Below are 21324 nucleotides of genomic sequence, written 5' to 3' on the forward strand. Positions count from 1 at the left end.
CATTTTAAGAGGCATTGGGCGAGAATCATCCATAAGATAATCGTATGCCTTAGAAATGATATGAGGTGTTTGGAAATGGTTGAAGTAGTTGAATAGATTAAATTTATTTTACACTCACGCTTTTTGCTACATAAAATTCTACTTGTTATTCCTCTGTATTCATTTATTTTGGGAATTCAGATCCATTGATGACTTCATAACTGATGTGCCCTATCTGGGAGCTCACAGCACCTTGGACTGGGGTCCAAATAGCATTACCATACCATATCCAAGACTACATTGCTAGGGTGGTTTCAAAAGAGATGATGCATTTCTTCAGGATTTCTTCGAAAGAGACTACATTAAAGGAAGGAGTGGGCCATTTCATTCGTTAACCAGGAAAAACTAGATGAGATCTCTGACTGCATATATGAGTTCTGATATTCGAAGATCACTCTTGTTGCCCTCCATTTTATTCAAATCAATTTTGTCGAACCTGAATTAAGTATAACCGATATAAATGACACAATTACAATTGAAAGATATATGTTCTGATTGGTTCTGTAATTATCACTTGCATTTTGTTTTGATGTGGTACTCAATTAAACATGGGAAATTCCATCTGTGCTGAGCTTGGAAGTAGAATTTTCAGCTATAGCTCCTGGTCGAATTGTAGTTTTCAAGTTAAAATTAGAGCCATCTATGGGTCAGTTTGGGCCTGATTAATGGATCTGACGACATGTCGTTTAGTTGGGATAAGATATGAGAGAAGATGATAGAGAGACCGGGAGATCAAGAAGTCCGAGGACTCCAATCTCACGGGACAAAACTGATACGAGCAGTGTAAACCAGGGAAAGACTACGAGAGTAAAAAGAAAGTGGTATAGCTTTTGAAGAGCGAGGGCTTGACACCCAAGCAATTGGGGCATGATAATTTCAGGTGCACTTGGGAATTGAATACGGTTTCAGTTTGTCCTTCGAAGGGAAAAATGGGGGCTTTATAGTTGCTTGCTTGGTGATAGGTCATGAAACCAAAGCCAAGTATGTTGAGTGAAATTTAAATGAGTAAAATGCATGAGCACATATAAGTATCTCAAGGAAAGGAAAGAAATGAGGTTGAAATGGGATTTTTTTTACCTGGTGGGCGAATGGGGTTGTTTTCGGGCTCCACTTGGATACAATTTAGTCCCTGATTTTTTTTTTCCAAAGGTGATGCCTCAACTTTCTTTTATCCTCCAGAGCACTTATGCTATGCAGGCATCATCAGAAAATCTAGAAAACATCCACCTCCACCCTCAACCAAAAAAAAAAAAAAAAAAAACTTTTCACTTGTGGATGTCACATTAAAACTAGGAGGGTTCCGGTTCTATTTTTCGAGCGAAAGAATGATTGATCCTCTCTCAGGACATCATCCATTAGAGCATGCCTGACACAAATCTTAAACACTCCAAACCCGAAATCCCAATCTGCTAAAACTCTCCGCCTCTCACCCAACGGGTAGGTGGCGATGCAAGCCAAACAAATGCTCAGTGATCACTTTAAAATATGACAATTTAAGTTAGCAACAAGGTGTGATTAGCTTCATTCAGCTGTTAACATCTTAAACTCTTGCCTCGGCACTTGAGATCATACAATAATTTCCACAGCCATTTGTGTGAATTTCTCAAAAATAAGCGTTCTATGTTATTAGAATATTAGATTCTAACATCTGTAAAATGACTGATTAGTTGATTATCTAACAATGGCTATGATTCAAATCTTTTGTCTAATCCATATAATAAGATCTTTTGGAACTGGGCAAACAGGACTCCAAGAAATCTCTAACTGAATTCTCTTTATTTTTTTCATTTTGGTAAAGCGAGATCCACGAGAGAGCCATTATAAGAGAGACTCCCTCTTTCTCTTCTTTCTTAGAAAGGAATATGTGCTGTATTAATTATTATAATAAATAAGCAAATACTATCTACTATCCTCCCCTATAGTATTAACATTTTTTTAATATCATAGTAAAAGTAAAAAATACAATCACCATTAAATAGATACCAATCATAAGTTAAACAGCCCAACATTGTCCCTCCCACTTACTTAAAATCAGATGACTCGTCTATTTAAAGAACAAAAGGAGGTTCTTGTGGCACTGTATTAGAAAAGAGACTAATATGTCAAAAATTCCTAAAAACATTCAGCCCCAGTGGTAGTTACAAGTGTTGTTACTCCAAACCTCATCCAGTCGCCCAATTTTGCATTTACTCAAGAGTAATTAAAATCATCATAGCATAACTTAAGGAAAAAAAATACATCACAGCATATCTTAAGAACCAAATCACCTCACAGACCACAAACAATCTCAGTGGCCTGACATTTAAACTAAAAACGAGTACACTGAACAATTATGCATCCTTTGCAGGCAAGAAATATAATTACCTCTCTTTCAGCAATGGATGTGCCAGCCAAAAACGTGTACGCTAGTTTATACGACTATGCATGTCAACACAAAGGAGACTGTAGGACCAAAAAAGGGAAAAGACACCATGTCACAGATGTTAGGAAGCAAAACGTGCACCACAATCCAAACTTAAAAGGTTCTTAACGTTTCTGATAGTGATATGCATTCAGAGGGGGAAATGAAAATACCTGCCAGACTAATTAAAATTGTACCCAAAATTGAAACACAATAAAAATTTTCATGATAATAATCCTCCCTGGTAAAAACATTACCATTACTTCATCCTTTGGAATAAAAACAAGACAATCTGACCTAAACCCTAAATCCTCTGCTGTTCCTTCTTCCTCTGGCCTTCTCAAATTTTCTTCCCTTGGAACGGACATAAGGCTTAGTATGGCTGTGTGGAACTCCTGGAGCTTTACCGAAGTGCTTCACAGCTTCCCTAGCATTCTTTGGACCCCTGAGGAGAACCTGTAATTTCATGCAACTGTTAGAAACATGCAAGTCTTGACAAAATGCTGCCGTCCAGCAATCTTCCTTACTGCAGCACTAATAGTCGACGGTCATCTACGACCATCATATTTGGTAGCCATTTAACGAGAACTAAAGCAAGTCTTAAGAGATCAAATATATTCGGTATGAAGCATGACTGCAGCAACAGTACATTCAAGCATCAAGTAAAAACCTGAAAAGCAAAGCCCCTCCCAACATATTTTGATAAAAGAAATGCTGCCTCGTGCCTATGTTATACTTAGTTATACCAGAAATTATAGTGTTTGTTATAGAAAATGAAGTGACAAATATAGAATTATTGATATTTTTTATTGATTATATATACTATCATATATTGATCTCTCCAAGATCAGCTAAACCAAACATCAGTTTCGTCCAAAATTTTAAGCTTGAAGGCGAAGGAATAATCAAGAATCAGATTTCACAAGATAGAAAAAGAATCAGAAAGAAATACTACAAAAACTTGAAAGTCATCCAAAACAATAAATTAATAAAACTCGAGAGTCACTTTGAAGAAAGAATAAATCGAAAGACCAGCCACGCTAAAAAAGCATACAGTTCTTTTAGATCAGAATATGGGAAGAGTCATCCAAAACCCACAAGAGCTAAGTTAATTTAAATAAAATTATCTCTAGCAGATGCAAATAAACAGAAAAATACAACAAAAAATAAATGCTAGAAGGAATGAGGCATTTAGCTCAGATAATGTTTTGGTATCCATTCCTTGACATTCCATTAGATGGAAGTTCTCATAATGAGCTGGGATTAAAACAATATCATCATTGCTTCAATTATTATAGCCTGAAGTATCATAAGCTTCAGGAGTAAGGCTTGGGGGGAAACATTTGAAAGACATTAAGGAATAAAATTAGCAAGATCAACAGTCGGCAACATTTCATGTAAAGACGGCAGATTAAGCTGAAACATATACTATCAAGTGAGGTTGGGCATCTAAGAAACAGAAATCCTGATTATGGAATCCAAAGATATTTGAATGTCCATTCTCCTCATTTTAAGGACAGATATTCAATATTCATCATAGACCAAGGGATGTAAGTCAACCGTACTGCTGAGAATCTAAGAGCCATCCAATTGATCAGTTTAGTCTAAAAATGTATAATGCATTCGTAGCAATCAAACATCAAACCAATATAAGCAGTCTTGACTCAACTAGTCTAGACTGATCAAAAAGACACATGACGACTTCGACTGTGCTTTTCTTCAGCATTGTGGATCATGCATTTATTCCAAAATATTATTAATAAGAACAGCAAAATTTTCTTTAAATGGCAATCCAAATCACGCAACTGAAAATAAAGGAGTGATTCCCTCAGTATAACATTTAATGAGTTCATCAATGCACATCAGCATTAGCATGGCTTAGACAAACATCATAGGGAATCAAACCAAAATAAACATCAAGTAAAGAAAAACGAATAAAATTTCTCGACTTTGTGTTAATCTCAGATATCAATATGAACTCTGTTCCTTGACCTTCCAATGGATGGAAGACCTCATAATGAGCTGGGTTTTAAAGAGCAATATCTTCACTGCTTCAACAATCTAGCTAGTGTTGAAAGGTAAGTCACATAAAAAGACAGCAACCACCATTAAGACTCGATCTTGGAACATGGCAATAATGTGATTGCAGAAAGCCAAAGAATTAAAAAGAATACATTTTTTGAGGTGGTAGATGTGTGTGCATATAGGCTCAAAAGAAGATATTGAAAAATTTGGAGAAGACCACACGGCCAAACCAAGTCCAGAATAAGCAAAAATCCTCATAACCCAGAAGCTAGTAATAGAATTGCAGATTATCACCTTGAAATTGCAAATATCCACATCTAAATATAGCCAAAATTTTCAATCGTTTGCATGTTTCTCTAGTGCTTTGTAGATACAATTGTATCGTTCTTATACCTCACTCAAACAGTATATAGGTTCAGGCTAGTAGAACAATTAAACCCATCTTACAAGCCGAATAACAAACAAAGCAACCATTTTTCTTCCTTTCTCCAATTAAATCAAAAGGAAAAGCGCATGTACAGGAAGCGTGCAATATAGTATATACCGTGTTCTGCCCAAGAGGAGATTGGAGGGCAAGCTGATCAAAGGTCAAACATTCTCCTCCAGCCTTGAGGATCCTTGCCCTAGCCGTCTCCGTAAACCTTAAAGCAGTCACCTTCATGGCCGGGACCTCGTAAACCCTCTTATCATCTGTCACCGTACCAACAATCACTGCAATCTTATCGTCCTGATTCAAAGTAATAACACTACCAGTAAAAATCCACCCATCTAAAAATCAAAACTTTTGTTTTATCAAATAACAAAAACTATAAATACGGGAAATCAGTGGAGACCAACCTTTCCTTGCATAAAGGTGACGAGCCTTTTGAGGGAGATGGGGGGCCTGTTGATCTTGCTCATAAAGAGCCGTTTAAGGATCACCGCATTGAACTTGCTCCCCGTCCTTCGCACCAGAAACCTATACAACTGATCAAAGAGAGCAAACAAACGTATCCATCGGCTCAATAATTCCATCAAATGCAATCTAAAAGATGGCGTAAAGACCAGATCCACTGCAAACGGACACGTTCAGAGCTGAGCTCACCTTGACGAGGAGCTTGAGGTAGACATCGTCGGACTTTGGCGCAGTGCGCCTAGCCTTCTTGCTCCTGCCGCCGGCGATGAGATCGATACCCTGCGACGAACGAAGAAGGAAGAAAGCAAGGGATAAGAAGAGACAGAGAAGAGAGAGAGAAAAGGTTAGGGTTCCGTGTTTGGGGAAAGAGAACGATGTTACCATGGCGAGAGCTCCTCCCCCTCCACGGCCCTCTGCGGCGGCTACAGTTCTAGGGTTTGAGCGGCCCACCCTCGCCTCGCCCCCTTTGGCCCTTCTATCGGGGGGTATTTATAGAAGGGTGCTGTCCGTTGTGCCGCCGGTTCTTGGTGTTGGATTTGGCATTCTATTCGCCCGATACGCGGTTGATCCGAACCGTTTCTCTTGGATGGTTGGATGGGGAATAAAATCGGGAGATATCCCTATTCCCTCACTGGTCGTACCAAACATCTTGACTGATGGAATAGGAGTATTCCCTTTATAATGCCCACGAGGTTATTCCCTCTCACTTGTGTTATAAACCAGTTCTATATCAAGAGTGGACTATCGTAGGGTGGAATAAGCTTATTCCATCCCGTAGTTTATCCCAATTACCATTTTACTCTTTTACTTTTCCTATACACTCTTAAAAAAGAATGGAACGGTAATTTTATTTTTGTGGTAAAATTCAGATTATTGTAAAGTTCAATATGTATTAAGTGCATTCTATCCCCCCTATGTCATCTAATTTATTTTCCAAACCAAATACGGAAAAAATTTATCTCGTGATATAAGCTCATCCCTTCTACGATAATTGATATTTTTTTATATTTTTTATAAATTTAAAACAATTATAGAACGATTTAATGCGTCATTATTTTAGATCATGAGCCATTTATAGGCATGGCTCAAAGTGTTAACGATGTGCCTTCAAAAAGACCTGAAGATCATGACCATAAATATGGTGAAACACTTGTCCATCATAATTAATTAGCCATATTCCATCTTCATCAACCTACACCAGATGTGCACTCACAGGAGAATAAGGATGGCAGTCCCTACTTCACCCATTAACCTGACCGAACTTAAAAGATAGCGGATTTAGATTGGGCATGATTAGAGATGATAAACAAGTTAATGAGATAATCCATTTACTAAAAAGATCGAGCTTGAGTTTAAAAGGGTTGTTCCATTTATAACACATTATATAGAAGAATAGATTAATTGGGCACAAAATTAGGAGATTAACATTGGTCAATATATTGATTGAATTATTATTAAATTAATTATAAGAACATTTTAAGCATATTGTGGAAACAAGTTAATCCTATCATCTCAAGCATGAACAAATCTAATTTGTTTATTGAATGGACTAGACAAGTGAGCTAGTATTACTTGTTTAATAAACAAACCAAATTTAGAGTGCAGTTGGATCAAAACTAGAATCGAAATCAGGGTAGAAAGAGAAATGGTCGTATCCTCTAATGCATTTAGTTTGTAATAAGAATCAAAATCGAATTTGAATACTAGAAGAGAGGGGGGAGATTAGGGCAATTTCTATTTTTTCGTAAAATCGAAATGAAAATGGGACTCCTTCCAACTAAACAGCTCTCATTCGAGAGTCCAACTCCCTCCAGCCAAACATATCCTAGTTTATTAGCATCACTATTTAACAGGTAAGGTTTGGTTTGACCATTTCAACAAAATCCCTACATCAAAAGTAATTTTAAATCTGCGATTTCCCTTTGTGTCCATTGAAACACAGAATCCAACTCATATAGCCTTTATTGCCATCTTTTGTTTTAGATGTGCTCTCAAATATAATTTCTATAGTATTTAGTACTTCCTCGCTATACCATTCATCCGGATGATACAAAAGAGCCAGATCACCAGCAAGTCTGTAGGCTAACTTGAAAACGGTATAGGTCTGCTATAAATCAGGTTAAGATCGGATCAGCTACAGATCACCCAAACCCAACCTTAGAATGACCCGGCCAGGAGCTGGCGTGCAAGAAAGGAACCACACCAAAAATATTATTGACCCTTGCAACAGTTATAATTCTATAATTTCTCTTAAAAAATAAAATTTTTCAAAAAAAAATTGGAAAGAACTATTACTCATTGCTCATTGAACCAAGAATTTAAATATATATATACACGGCGTTGGACTAGGGTTGATACTTTTCGGAATTGAACCGCCCCATGTCAAATCCTATACCGTCCGAAATAAAGTGAGAGATAGCATTTGAAACTTTTAATGCAAAATAATTACCATTATCATGGTTGTCACATGACATATATCAAAATTATTAGACAATAATGGGAAATAGAGATATTATCTTGCCTTTGATTTTCATTGACCAAAAGTATTATTTTTTGGACCACATAATCATTTTTGAGAGAAATATAATGCAAAAAAAAATGAATTTCAAAGAAGAAACTGGTATTTTATTTAGAGTAAGGCGCACATGAAAATAATGAACATTATTTTTTGTTATAACAAAATGTTATAACACCAAGTAATGTACACAGTGGCCTTTTTTTTTTTTTCCACCTAGCATTACTATTACAAACCTTTTCCATTCCATGCTCTCATACACAGCACTATAAGATATCCAACAAAAAATTACGCTCGGAGATGCGTTATTTTATGGCTTTGTCCAAATTTTGTTGCACGTTGCAAATACGTTTAGTATCCGACATCAGGAGACCAGATGATAAGCTGGCCCGCTATAAAGCCACAGCAGGTAAGCGCAGTAGTCATGAAGAGTTGGACCAGGGAGTCTCAATTCGCTCTGTCCAGACCGTGATCAGGAGCTTCTTCAGTCCCTTTTGACTCTCCCCTCAGCTGGACGCATAGACTAAAGCTAGGCATATTAAAGTCCCAGCAAAAGTTAGGCATTTAAACACACCGGGATTCCCTACAAAAATTAACTCTGAAATTTTGTTATTTCTCTCAATTGGTTTCCGCACAAGATCTACGTGTTCTGATCCAACCATACTTCCTAAAGATTTATAACAATTTCCTTAGCATTCCAGTGAAGCCAAGAAACACTTCAGCACATATTTTAACTTTCTCACGAAGCAGACGCAATGACAGCGGTAATTAAGCTTTCTATCAGGGGTTAGGGGTTCGGATTGTATCTTTCGTGCGAAAAAAGGATTCACCTTCCTTCACAAGAATCCACCATTGAATCGCGCAATAAACGCTTTGAGATCTCTGCAGGCTGATGCACAAGTGGAGTTTGAAGTGCTTTGAAATCTGCACGAGGTGCCATCCAACATTTGACATCGTGAAAGAAGATACAATTATTCTTTCGCGTGAAAGATACAACCGATACCCTTCCATCAGCACCTGATATATCATAAAAGTCGCTGCACACAAAGTACAGTGATGGCTTTGGTTAAGCAAACTACAGAATAAAGATGCGACAATGATGTAATGTATTTGCTATTAAAAAGAAAAAAATAGAACTCAGAGTAAATTTCTATAAACTACATGCTTTATGATTGATGCAATTAGCCATAAGCATAATAATTGCACAACACAATATCCGCTGCATTATAAAAGCTGAAAGTTTTTTTGGAAGCCATAAAATATATTGTGGTGATGGCTCTTCAAGGTAGCTGTCGAACTTCATATTCTTCATTCCTAGTTAAGACCTTCCTCTACAAGGATAGTTGCTTCACCTATGGGAATCCAATATTAATTATTTTGGTTATTGCTAGAAAAAAAAGCAAACCTGGTCTTCAAATAATTTACCTGAGAAAAACACTTCTAGCAGCATTCTAACTTGTCCTCAGCGAGCCCTCATTCTAGGCGTTCCATCTGCAATCAGAAGAAAATCATCAGTGCGTGAAGAATAGTCCCAAAAGAAAAGTATGATACTAGCAAGAAAATATAAAGATTACATGAGAATAAATGCCATGATTATGATGCTACCAATGGATATGGTACATATGTTAAGAAATTAGAATGATTTTCCAATAGAAGCTGTCCCAGCTACTCCCTCAAATGTGTCTAAAAAAATAATATAAGATTATATGAATGCAAAGACTCCTTTCAAATAGATGGTGAGCAATCACAAACACAAAGATAAATATTAATTCGACCCTCACTTCCTTGGGTGAAGGAGAAGTCAAACGAACAAAGATCTGCAATGATTTTCTGGTCAAGAGCCTGAAGCTTACAGATGAACCATAGTGTAATTATTAGACAAAGATCCGGTGGATTGAAAAGCTCCTTTTATCCCTCAAGGATTATGTTAAGATAATTGTACGAATTATCTTTCTAAAGTGCTTTGGTGCTACAATGTTCTAGCTTGCTCATAACAGAAATGACCAATAAGAGCCATTCAGACAAGAAAAGAAGAAATCATACCTTCCAGAGGCCATCATTTAGATAGTGCATATTATCAACTCCAATTCCCTTGTTGATAGTCCTACTGCAGCAACAAAATACATCCTTTAACACAAGGTACTCGAAAACAGAAAAAGAAAATATAACACAATTTGAAATAGCCCAATATGTTCTGTTTGAGATACTGTTTGACACCAATATATCATTCCTGAACAATGAGAGCCACACATACACTAGAAGGGCATCGACAAGTGCCCAATGGAAAATTCTAGTTATATAAGGTCATACATACCTGTACAATTACACTTGGGGAAAGAAAAGTTTTCAAAGGAGCCTCAGTAGGATGAAGCCCAGTTTTCCATCTCAGCAGAGATATCAGCTTGTATTGGTATCGGGCACCTATTGATATGACATAACTGATATCTCAGCCTGATTATCTTGGCCAACAGATACTGATACATTCCACCATGTCAGCTGATAATTCCTAATCGGACTGTTATGAATTTAAATTAAAATTTTAATAATTACTAATATGGTAATTAAATCCATGTTTACCATAATGGCCGAGATTCTGATATCTTGGATCCTATAATAAAGGCCATGATCTCCACAAATCTCAGATGCTAGATGTTTCCCCCTTTTTTCTTTTATTTTTCACCATTTCTCCTTCTGGGCCAAGAAAAACTGAGATCTCCATCATTTCGTTTAGGTCACCAGCCAAGATGGCCAAGAAAACCAGTTTCATAAACTTGGAAGAGCCAAGCTTTGCTGTCAGGAAATGCCAAGCATGGCCGCTTAACCATTTGCTGAAGAGGTTGGATATACTAGATAAAGGGATAATGCCAAGCATGACCATATCATCATTTGCTGATGAGGATGGGTGTGTACCAGATGGTTGGATATAGTAGATAAATAGAGAGGAGAAAACCCCAGCCACACATGCATATATGCATGCTGGGATGGCGAGAAATTATAATTATTTCATACAACACCACATCTCCACTTTTCTCGTTTATGCAGAACACTTGAACTTTATTTTACCATGCCCCACAACTTGGCAATAAGGTTTCCATGAGTCAGGCCTCTGCAATGCATCATACTTAGAAACTGAGTATCACAGCATCCATCTTACAAATGTCGTCCCCTGACCATACCACATGCTTTAAATGTAGTTACTATATGCAGCCGGCCTATATATATTGAACAAGCAGCCCAATTTGCATTATGAACCTCATATGTGGCCCACTCCTGGGCCCATGCGAGCATTGTGAATTCAGTTGAGCTAGATGCTGGTTATGGCTAGGCCAAATGCAAGTATTGCTAATCATGTTAATTTGATAAAAATGATAATTATTGCTATTTGGTTTTAAGTACAAGGAGAAAGAAGTGATTGTCATTTACTATTTTTATTAATGTTCCTCTTGTTGTTATTGCAATTATTATACCTTTATGTATATTATTTACTTTTTTAAAACCTTTCAAAAAATGCCAGCTGTACATGCACTACGCATTCACACTGAACATGTACTATAGGCATTTGACTGCCTACATATTGTGGCCATGTTTCAGAACACTATCAATTATTATTATGACTGTGGACACTGATTATTGCCTTCCAGATTTCAAGGGGCTTTCAAGTAAGAAAAGAGAGATATAGCATAGTTCCCTTATTCGAGAGAAAGCTTACTGAAACCAAAAAAATTTTCTTGCCAATATAGTGTTTAAAGAACCTATTCAAGCTAGTAAAGTTGAGCTGGAAACACCCTCAGTCGTCCCCACCCTTATGCATATCCTATAGCATTACTAATAAAGGTGGTTTTAAAAAAGAGAAATTCAATGAGTTCTTGGTTACTCAGTGTTACAAAATCATTGAGAAAACAACTGAAAAATCTTTTTCTCATTGTGAATTTCTTGCATTATTTGGACAAAAACTTTGAGGATGCTGTTGACAACCTTATGACAAGATTTATTTAAGTAACCTGTTCACCTCGTTTAACCTTAGCAGTCCTTTGGACACTTTACAACAAGAGAAATTAAAGGACTATTTATGTTTCAAGAATTAAAATTAAGAAACACTCAACAATGGCCTGTGACTCGAACAACATGAATAGTTCTACCATAATCTCATTCATAAATGAGAGAATCATCGTTTGCCCTTAATTCAGAAAAGATATTAGGTTTCTTGTCTAGGCAACCCACATTTTGTGTCCACATATTTTGTCAATTCCTCACTCTGTATAGTATAATTACCTATACAGCCTCCTTACCTACAGAAAATAGTATGTAGTTTACAAAATAATACAAGAAATTCTATTCAAGACATATTTATCCAAAAATTTTCCATCTTTGCATCTGTAATCTCTCAACCAATATAGCTTAAACTAAAAGAAGAGCTTATATTTGTGGCTTTTATTTCTGGAAAATGGCATTCATTGTGAATTTGAAATTAAGTCGCAAAACGAAAATTTTAAATAAAAAAAAAACATTATGATTTTGACATATATGTATGCAAATAGTTAGCAAATGAAATGCAATTGACCTGTGGAACATCAAAATATTAAAGCTTCAAAACAAGGTTAAGAAAGAAAAGAATTCAAACAGTAAAACTTACATATCTTTTGCTGACATTTTTGTATATCCAATTGCCAAAGCATGTTGTTTTCCTTCAGACATTATGGCCTGAAAATTATGAAGTCACATAAATCAGAAAATATCCACAACATAAAAGCACTCATATATTAGTTGTACAAAAGAAACATTTAATAAAGGAGTCTATATTAAAGATGCTTGGCTGCTTCAAATTTACACAGGTTATAGCAATAACTATTCAATCAACTCTCGCAGGTCAATATACCACATCAGTACCTCCTAAGGAGCCAATAACCCAGAATTTCTGGTCACCGAACAGTTGAACTTGTTCAATGATGCCAATTTGATCTATGGCTACTCCATAAAGTAGCCTAGCAACTGATGTATGCAGGTCGACAAGTTCAACCTTGACTAGATGAAGTCACAGGGACTAAATTTTATATTCTAAAATTACATATAAATCAACTCATGCAATGACTTGTAACAGGGAATGTGTACCACAGGGGTTTCCTCCAATACTTCATCATCCAAAGCGCCACCAGGGGATGTCAGACCAGGGCACATGATGTTAGCACCAGAAAGAACAAATTTTATCGCACCTCGATCCACTTGAAACTTTTTCATTATATCTGGATCTGAGACAGAATAAGAGAAAGGATGAGAACCAAAAAAACTTAGATGGAAAAATAATTCCTCAATATTAAGTTATCAGTAAGACTCAAACAAGATGCATTTTTCAGTGGTTGCATCTCCCATGGGGTTCCACAATTTGTCTGCCCCTAAGCCAACTACACCACAGCTCACACAAATAATATGTTGCATAAATTAAAATAAATTAAGCTTGATAGGCTCATAATTCTTTAGCAAGGTCAAAAAAAATAAGGAACATTACCAAAATCATAAAACCAAAAATACCCCAAATATTGTAAAGCTTGGAGCTTAACCTTGTACAAAGCAACGAACATATAAGAAGATGAAGGGCCAAGGAAATACTTTACATTGATGAAGAAGCCTCAAAGTTGGCATGTAAGGACCATCTCGAACATTGAAAAACAGTGGTACATTGTTCACTACGACAAGATTCAGATGATTTTGGCTAAACAAAAAAATAAATTAATCAGAATTTCAGTTAAGGAAAATCCAGTTTCATCATTTAATATCATAGACAACTAGAAAACCAAATATTACACACAAATTGACGAAAACAGTTTAGCATTTCAGTACTAAACCTTATGACATTTAATGATCTAAACAAACAACTCTTCAAAGTGACCAGAAAAGTTCTAAAGGATCCACTTTACACGAAATTGTACAACATACATTACTGAGCAGTAGCATGACAAGCATGCAAGATTCATAGAATCATATAAAGCAAACTCTAAATAACTTCTACATTGCAAAAGAAATTTTCTCAGAAACCATCCTTATATCACCATCAAAGATGCATCATTACATTCTATGGTTCACATTTTTCATTTTCTTTTTGCTCTTATTCCCAAACTGATTTCTTTTCTGGATCTTGTTCCTATTCTGAAACCTCCTTGCTCAAAGGAAAAAACTTTAGGACTTTTTTATCTCTATGTAAGCATCAATAATGTAGATAAAAGCACAAAATTCTACTAATATTAAAAACAAAGCTAATAAGTTGCACATGTACTTAAAAAGAAATACCCAATCAGCATCATGAAAAGTCCTTGCAAAACTGGGACAAATTAAAGGATACTGTAAAGAAAGGAAGAAAGTAGGGAAAGTCAGTGATGTGTGTGCATGTGTAAAAGATTCAACTTTAGAGACTCTGGAAGACTACGAGACAAGAGGCAGAAAAAGATGACAATAATATAAACCACTATGGGCACAGTAATAACTAATAGAATTTGGTCATGGTGGGTAAGTAAAGGGTTATAGAAAGAATGAACTTTCGCTAGAAACTCAGAAATTAGTGTGCACATATTTTTTTGTAGTAACCAGCACATTAAGATGTCAGCCTTCGCTGGAATTTGAACAATGGAAGGATTTGGCAGGTTGTTGACTTGACTTTGGAAAACATGGCATCCTAAAGTCAGGAGGAATTTCATCAAATCTGATGAGCAGAGAATTCTTTAGTTTTCCTTATGATGGAAAGGGGACTAGATCACTCCACCATGAAAAATTTAGGTAGCCTCTATTTTCCTTGGGACTAAATTTTCTTTCGGTCTACTTTAGTCAGCGTGATTTCAAAGATAAACTAATGATGAATTCAGAGCAAGGATTTAAGTGCTTGTGGGCAGTAGCATGAAATCACCAGTCAATAGCTGGCAAGGCATGTACCATGCTGTTCTCGGGTGCGTACAGCTCTGTGCCAAAACAAACAACAATACAGAAGGATTTGGAAGCTTTTTTTGTCATCAAAAATATCATAAAGAGATCATTGATAAATGTTATGTTGACCTGCTTCAGCGCTGATGCACAAAGTGGCATAGGCTCCCTTTTGAAGAACAGTTATATTCAAACGAGAACAGCAAGGAAGCAGATAACATGATAAATCATTCTTTTCTTCGCTGCCGCTTTTAAGTTTTGGCAGCTTTTAGTTCACATCCTTCCTTCACAAAGACTTACATAAATCAATTTATTTGATGGAACAATGATCATAATTTCCTTTTCCAAAGAATGGGAGGTTAGCTTGGATAGCTCTTCCACTTGCCATAAGGGGGACATTTCGAAGGATGAAATATAGGATTAGTCTTCTAGTCGAGGATGAGGAGGTATATGAGTTTGGATCACACCTGTAGCTTTCAATATCATATAGAATAAATTTTAAGGATGGAAGGTTATTTACTCAACGCTAGTTTCTTCCAAATGCACCTTTTCACTGCTCTCATCATCCTAATAAGATTGCAAGAAACAAAACTTCTAGTTCTACTTTGTTCTGAACAATCTTATGATACTCTCTCATCCATGAAAGGATGGGGTTGTGAATGGACAGATTAGGATGAGGAAGATATTACAACATACTTCTGAGGAGTTCTACACCAAAGGGAGCATAAATTGCATTTGCATCGGTAGACAATTTTGGCAAGTAAAGACAACTTTGCAAATAAAAGAAGTAAAGGAAGATGCACTAATAAACACTAACATTGTGTGAAAAACTGACATGGAATTAGGTTGATTGGATCAAATAGCCTTTTGATTTGATTTACTGTCTTCAGTCTTTATATATGGAAAATAATTGTCGATTAGAGAGGAAGACTGATAATACCAGTAAGCATGGAAAATGTTGATAATAGTCAAATTGAAGTTTACCTTTGGACAGAAAGGTCTTACTATAAAGCTACGGGAATAGTAGGTTGATCTGTAAGCAGAAAATTCTTAAGAAATCAGTATACCTTTGGACAAGATTTTTCATGTGAAAAAGAGAGATGCTCCTCTTTAATCTATCGATTTAGAGAACAGATAGAAGCATTATTGAAGGAGCAGAACCAATGTGAGAACTAACTGTGGAAGAACAAAGAGAATTTCTAATTGCAGCATGCTACAAAGGTGCTCTTGATGCTTGAACCACTTTAAACCTGTTATAGTTGCATGCACATATCCACGACAAGGTGATAACAGATCAGATATGGATGATCTAGTGTTAAATAATGAGGCTAGCAGTGATAGATGCTGAACCAGGTAAGATGGAACATTTTGAAGGATGATAATTTGAAAACTAGTCAATCCACAATAGAGCACATGTTGTTTCACAGCTCTATAGCTAAATGGTTATAATAAGAGAACAAACCCAGACACTAATTATAATAATCAAAAAAATTTAATAGCTAGCCAACCACATCTCGACCTATTTGGTTTTATTGTGATCCAGGTTATATATAAAATGAAAAAATGAGAGTATAAAAGGAAACACCCTAGAAAAATACATCATCAATTCAAATTTCAGTTCCGATTTCCTTTTGTGAACATGATTAAACCAGCATGTAACAAATAGAGTAACCACTAATGTTATAAATAAATCACCAATAATGAACATATACCTCAGTTTTGAGGAAAAAAGTACAAAAACATGGAGAAAAGATTGGACTGACCATTTTGCAACAATTAGAGGTGATTTCTTTGGAAGCAGGTCATCTAACAAAGGTTCAAGGCCAGGGTACTGCAAAACAAGTAATCTCATCAAAGATATAAACAAGAGTAAAACATATTGCCTTAATATAATCAGAAGGGCAAAGTAATCAAGCAAAAGTTACTCTTCAAATTTAACACAAACCTCATCAGCAATACTTTGTCGAATCTTCCGCTGTACAGATGCCTTCACTTGGTTTTGTGCAGATATATCTTCAAAGGAGAACCTTCAAAGAGAAAGTGAAAGTTTGTTGGCATACTTCAAGAAAGAGAAAATTTTGCAAGCCAAGACATTACTGTACTTATCAAAACCTTGTAATTGAAGTTCACACAGAGCAAAGATCTTAAAAATTCATCTCCCATTTATAGTAAAAAAAAGTTATGTATATTTATTTGGGTTTTGCATTTCAGATCTTGTCCAACCACTTTTTCCTACAAGAGTAATTTCCAAACCTAATAACGGAAAGGAGTGGATAAACTACAGGCTTCAATTATTTCTCACCTGACTGACTGCAGTTCAAGAATGCATAAAAAAGCATCAAGATCGATGCAAAATTCATGTGCATAGTCCCTTGTACTAAGGATGATCCAGATTTATAACTTATCCTTGCTTTTACACTTCGATGCTTCAAGCTTTTTGATGCTTGTAGAAACCATCCTCGAGATGCTGCTATTTGGCTCAACTAATTCTAATTTATTTATTTATTTTCCTATTTGCACATAGTTATGACTAGTTAATTTTAAGTCCATAAATAAAATTCCAGTCGAAACTTTACAAGTATGCATATCAGACTATGTCATTCCTCAGAAGAAAAGGTTCTTCATAAGCATGTGGCAAAAAGAAGATGCCATGACAATTGAGGTCTCTGATGATCACTAAAATCAAACAACCTTTTTGTGTACCTCGTAGGCAACTTTTACAGGACTGACAACATTTATGATAGATCGTCATCATGAATTACGGTAATACGAGTATCTCCATAACAATCATTCTATCCTTTATAAGTACTGCATTAGAAAATAGGAGGCACTGGAAGGTTTTCTTCTGAAAATGCGCCAGAAGCCTCTGTGGAAAAATGAAAGAAGATGGCTTTACCTTCCAGCTATTTGCATCCCTAGGCACATCCTGATTTCCGTAACAGGTTTCTACATTACCTCTTTATGAATCTCAGTCAAAGGGGAAGAAGAGGGTGGAGACACAAGGGCCAATCTCACAAGTACAAAACATCACACTATTCAAAAAACACATTTTCTTGAGATAGAAATTGTTATTATCGAACCTCATTTTAATCCCTTCATGAACATAATCCAACAATAGTCCTTCATAACATAATTTGCCACAAGTTTTTCATATTCACCTAGAATGGTATTGTTAAATTTTTTTGTTGTGAACTGTACAGAATTCAGAGAATTAGCAACCAAGAAAAGAACAAAAAAAATTAGTCAGCAAAAGGCTACAAATATACAACTAATTTAGTGCATGTGTCTAACGGGTGGAGCCCTAAAGTGAGGAGCATAACTTGAAGGATGAAGACGACAAGAAAGAAGATGTTGAGTGAACCATCAATCCATATAAGACATCCCCTTTGAGGTAAGAAATCTCTCTTACTGCTTAAAAACAACAATTTAATCTAGCTAAACACCTCATCAATGTTCAACACCTATTTTCAAAATATTTGCATGTTCTTCTATTTCCAAATTCACCATCAGACTCTAATTATCTCTTTTCTATATTTAGCAAGAAAGGCATAGTTCATAGTGGAGAAATTACGAATGCTAATCATCTGCCACCATATCAGCAAGGTCGATTGAAGTGTAAAAGCCTAAAATCTAGCACTCCAGAAAATCATCTTCTAGAAGGACAAATGTTCATGACAGCCCACTTTGATTCCCCTTTTGTCAAGATTCGCTTAGCAAAGATTTACCTCTAAGGGCTTGTTTGGATATTCCTACAAGATTAGACTGAAAATCCTATAGGATTCGTAGATTAGGCCATCTATTTAAGCATCGCCCTGTATCAACTAAACACCACCCAACCCACATCCTATGGAAAGAAAAAAAGACCTCCATGCGGTCGAAAATCTAGGATCTGGGCTAGATTTAGATAGGCTCTTAGAAAATGTAAGCTAGATAGGCTAATAGGCTCAATTTCTACAGAATTTTCAGCCCAATCCTGTAGGAATATCCAAACATGCTTTAAATAATAGTACAAAACCAAGGTTAAAAAATGTTCCTCCCAATGTTATTATGTAGGACAATTTCAAAAGTAAGAAAACCAAAATATTATTTCACAATTAGGTACTGCAAGTTTTCCACCCATATGCTGTGTGATGATCACAATTTTTACCATGAAACATCTTGTCTTTGTGGATGGGTGCGGAATCCTCTCAATAGCCACTTCACAAACGTAAACCCCAAAGACTGGCTTTATCCTCATCAGTCACCTCCCACATAATGGATCGCTGACAGCTAAATAATCTAGGAGGTTTTAACAACTTCTCCATGTTATAGGCTACATTATGGTTGTAGTCTATTCATCCACATGACTATGGATGTTTAAAGGTAATTCTTTGCACCCCTAATCAATCCTCCCAAATTATCCACATAATAGGTTACTAGAGTTTTTATCCAATCACTAGAGTTTTTATCTTAGTATGTTTATTAAATCTATACCTCAAACAAGACAACACTATGGATTGAGAAATCGCCAGCACCTTTCAATGAATCAACTCCTCCCTCCACATCCTTTGACTTCTCATATTATCTTCCACAAATCCAAAGCGCAGATAATTTTGTTATATACCATGTAAGGAGATCAAACCTTCAATTCTCTCTCAATGCCAACTCACTTGTCATAACCCCAATACACGATATCACTTCTCTGCCTCCCACTTTTAATCAAAGCATTGGCTTCCTTCTTCACATCAAACACAAATTTTTTCTAAGATCTCATGTAATTCACATTGAAATCCTTATCCTCACGCTGACACTCCACTATTCCGTATACTCCAGTTCCAAGTTCTCTAGCCACATTACCTCAGACATGAAATGGTCCATGGGATAAGGTAAGCCATCTTATATCACATAATTCACAGCGAAAACAGATAAGAATACAAGATCTAGAGTCCAAATTCTACCATGACGATACTTGCTGATCTACAATACATAAAGAATACTCAATAAGGCAGCTTGCAGTCCAATGTTAACTTCATTCACATTCCAAAACATTCGAACTCTTTCCTACAGGCAGTACCTCAATAATAAATAAAATTTGCATTGTTAACTAAAATTACACTTAAAATTAACTCCCTATAACAATCGGACACCAAAAACTGGGTACAAACTCAAAATTTGTGCTCCCAATATCCACCTCACTAGATCCAATTCCGCAAAGAAGATAAATACATATTTCTCTGGCAAGGATAATACACATACATTACAGAAAAACATTAACGAGATCAAAAAAGAATCAGGATTTGAAACCCTAAAACAGCACGCATTGGAGTTTAATACCTTAGAGAAAACCTCGAGCAAATTAATCGACCAACAAAAACATAATTAGCAGAATCGAGGGATTACCTGATAGACTGTAAAACAAGGATCTTTTAAAGAAATTAGGAAAAAAGTCCGTCCAAACTTCTTGAGAGGATTAAAAAAAGTGATGCCCTAAAAATCTTAGGAGAGAAAAAGAAAACGAAAAGGGAGCTCACTTTTTAAACATATTGGAACCTGGAAGAGGGAAGGAGAGATCGGAGGCCGAAGTGATCCAAAGGGACAGCAACGAGGGCTTCGGGCGAAGAAGTTCAGAGAGACAAGACGACGAAGTTGGGGGCGCGGCAGAGTGGAGCGCAGAGATTGGGCCCGAGGGGGAGTCGGCAGCGGGCGAGGATGGGTTACGGATAGCTCGGCGATAGGCCGGCACGGCTTATTACCCGGTTGGAACGGGCACGTGCTGATTACAGGGCTGACGTTCGGATGGACCGACTGGACACGTGACGGTGGCGACGGGTTTTTTTTTTTTTTTTTTTTTTTTAACCAGAAAGTCACACGTGCGATACGAGTGCTAAAAAAATAGAATTAGATGTTTTTTTAATAAAAATAATATATAAAAAAAGAGTTGGGATCCTTTTCAATCCATGGTTTGAACTAGAGACAGTCGAATTCAACCATGGGGTGACGTGCGGTGCATGTACTAAACAATAGAATCGAAGGAATGGAAAAGACGAAGAAGCAAGGAACCGGATCCTCTCCAGTATGTGGTTGGACACAAGAAAGCCAGCTTGCCAATCACAATTGCCATGGTTGAGTATAACCCATATGATACCTGTATGGCCCTCCTCAATCATGGCCATTACACCATACATAAGCCTTATTTATGGACAAAACAGTAAGCGCTGCAAAAAAACGAGAAAAAAAAGCACGCACACACACACTATGAATCCTACTAGTGACTTCAATGGACTCGATCTGTAAAGTGATCATAACTTGATGGCCTCCCAAATGATCTTGTTGTCAATGTCTTGGTATTACATGGTGAACTTTTGGGTGGTCATAGAGTATATTAACAAGAACCGAGGATGCATATGGAAAAGAGCGTCCCTTGCTTTGTAGTAGATTCGAAATAGATTTTATCTTTACTCTTGTTGATTAATTATCGTCCATGGCCATGTTACATTTACTTCGATGACTATATATAGGAGAGAATAGCTATAGTTTGGGTTATACATGGTGACTAGTATCAGT

General features: G+C 36.4%; 2 protein-coding genes and 3 non-coding genes across 7 annotated transcripts; all 5 read right to left on the reverse strand.

Moving 5' to 3' along the window:
* Nucleotides 1-2554: 2554 nt before the first annotated feature.
* Nucleotides 2555-7966, reverse strand: LOC120105778 (large ribosomal subunit protein eL18y-like). 2 transcript variants are annotated; one of them, XM_039118516.3, is made up of 5 exons: nt 5742-7966; nt 5550-5639; nt 5303-5431; nt 5010-5192; nt 2555-2896 (listed from the first exon to the last, which is right to left on the reverse strand). In XM_039118516.3, exons 1-5 carry the CDS (start codon nt 5742-5744, stop codon nt 2738-2740), a joined length of 564 nt encoding a protein of 187 aa, XP_038974444.1. In that variant the 5' UTR covers nt 5745-7966; the 3' UTR covers nt 2555-2737. The 2 variants fall into 2 exon arrangements, with proteins under 2 accessions (XP_038974444.1, XP_088558842.1); XM_088702716.2 differs by lacking the exon at nt 5742-7966 and having other exon boundaries at nt 5550-5571.
* On the reverse strand, nt 3630-3731 carry LOC120107310 (small nucleolar RNA snoR69Y). The gene has a single exon (XR_005509168.1). It is a non-coding gene; the product is annotated as a small nucleolar RNA snoR69Y (small nucleolar RNA).
* On the reverse strand, nt 4262-4340 carry LOC120107312 (small nucleolar RNA snoR53Y). The gene has a single exon (XR_005509170.1). It is a non-coding gene; the product is annotated as a small nucleolar RNA snoR53Y (small nucleolar RNA).
* LOC113462516 (small nucleolar RNA snoR69Y) lies at nt 4394-4499 on the reverse strand. Its single transcript, XR_003384976.1, has one exon. It is a non-coding gene; the product is annotated as a small nucleolar RNA snoR69Y (small nucleolar RNA).
* Nucleotides 7967-8012: 46 nt separating the features above from the next.
* LOC103703628 (uncharacterized) lies at nt 8013-20476 on the reverse strand. Of its 2 annotated transcripts, none has more exons than XM_008786544.6 (9): nt 20292-20476; nt 16727-16808; nt 16545-16612; nt 13485-13582; nt 12985-13121; nt 12509-12576; nt 9919-9982; nt 9301-9366; nt 8013-8912 (listed from the first exon to the last, which is right to left on the reverse strand). In XM_008786544.6, the coding sequence occupies exons 1-8, from the start codon at nt 20300-20302 to the stop codon at nt 9349-9351; spliced, it is 546 nt and encodes a 181-aa protein (XP_008784766.1). In that variant the 5' UTR covers nt 20303-20476; the 3' UTR covers nt 8013-8912; nt 9301-9348. The 2 variants fall into 2 exon arrangements, with proteins under 2 accessions (XP_008784766.1, XP_008784765.1); XM_008786543.6 differs by lacking the exon at nt 8013-8912 and adding an exon at nt 8973-9227.
* Between the last annotated feature and the right edge of the window lie 848 nt (nt 20477-21324).

This window comes from Phoenix dactylifera, chromosome 8 (genome assembly GCF_051530095.1).
Source record: "Phoenix dactylifera cultivar Ajwa chromosome 8, Ajwa_hap1_PhDact_Kaust_v1.1, whole genome shotgun sequence".
Lineage (NCBI taxonomy): Eukaryota > Viridiplantae > Streptophyta > Magnoliopsida > Arecales > Arecaceae > Phoenix > Phoenix dactylifera.

Coding starts and splice junctions, on each gene's coding strand:
- LOC120105778 (XM_039118516.3), bottom strand. Junction 5,432..5,549: donor ACCTCAAGCTCCTCGTCAAG/GTGAGCTCAGCT, acceptor CTCTTTGATCAG/TTGTATAGGTTTCTGGTGCG. Junction 5,193..5,302: donor TCACCTTTATGCAAGGAAAG/GTTGGTCTCCAC, acceptor ACTTTGAATCAG/GACGATAAGATTGCAGTGAT.
- LOC103703628 (XM_008786544.6), bottom strand. Junction 16,613..16,726: donor GACAAAGTATTGCTGATGAG/GTTTGTGTTAAA, acceptor CTTGTTTTGCAG/TACCCTGGCCTTGAACCTTT. Junction 12,577..12,984: donor TATTGGAGGAAACCCCTGTG/GTACACATTCCC, acceptor CATAATTTTCAG/GCCATAATGTCTGAAGGAAA.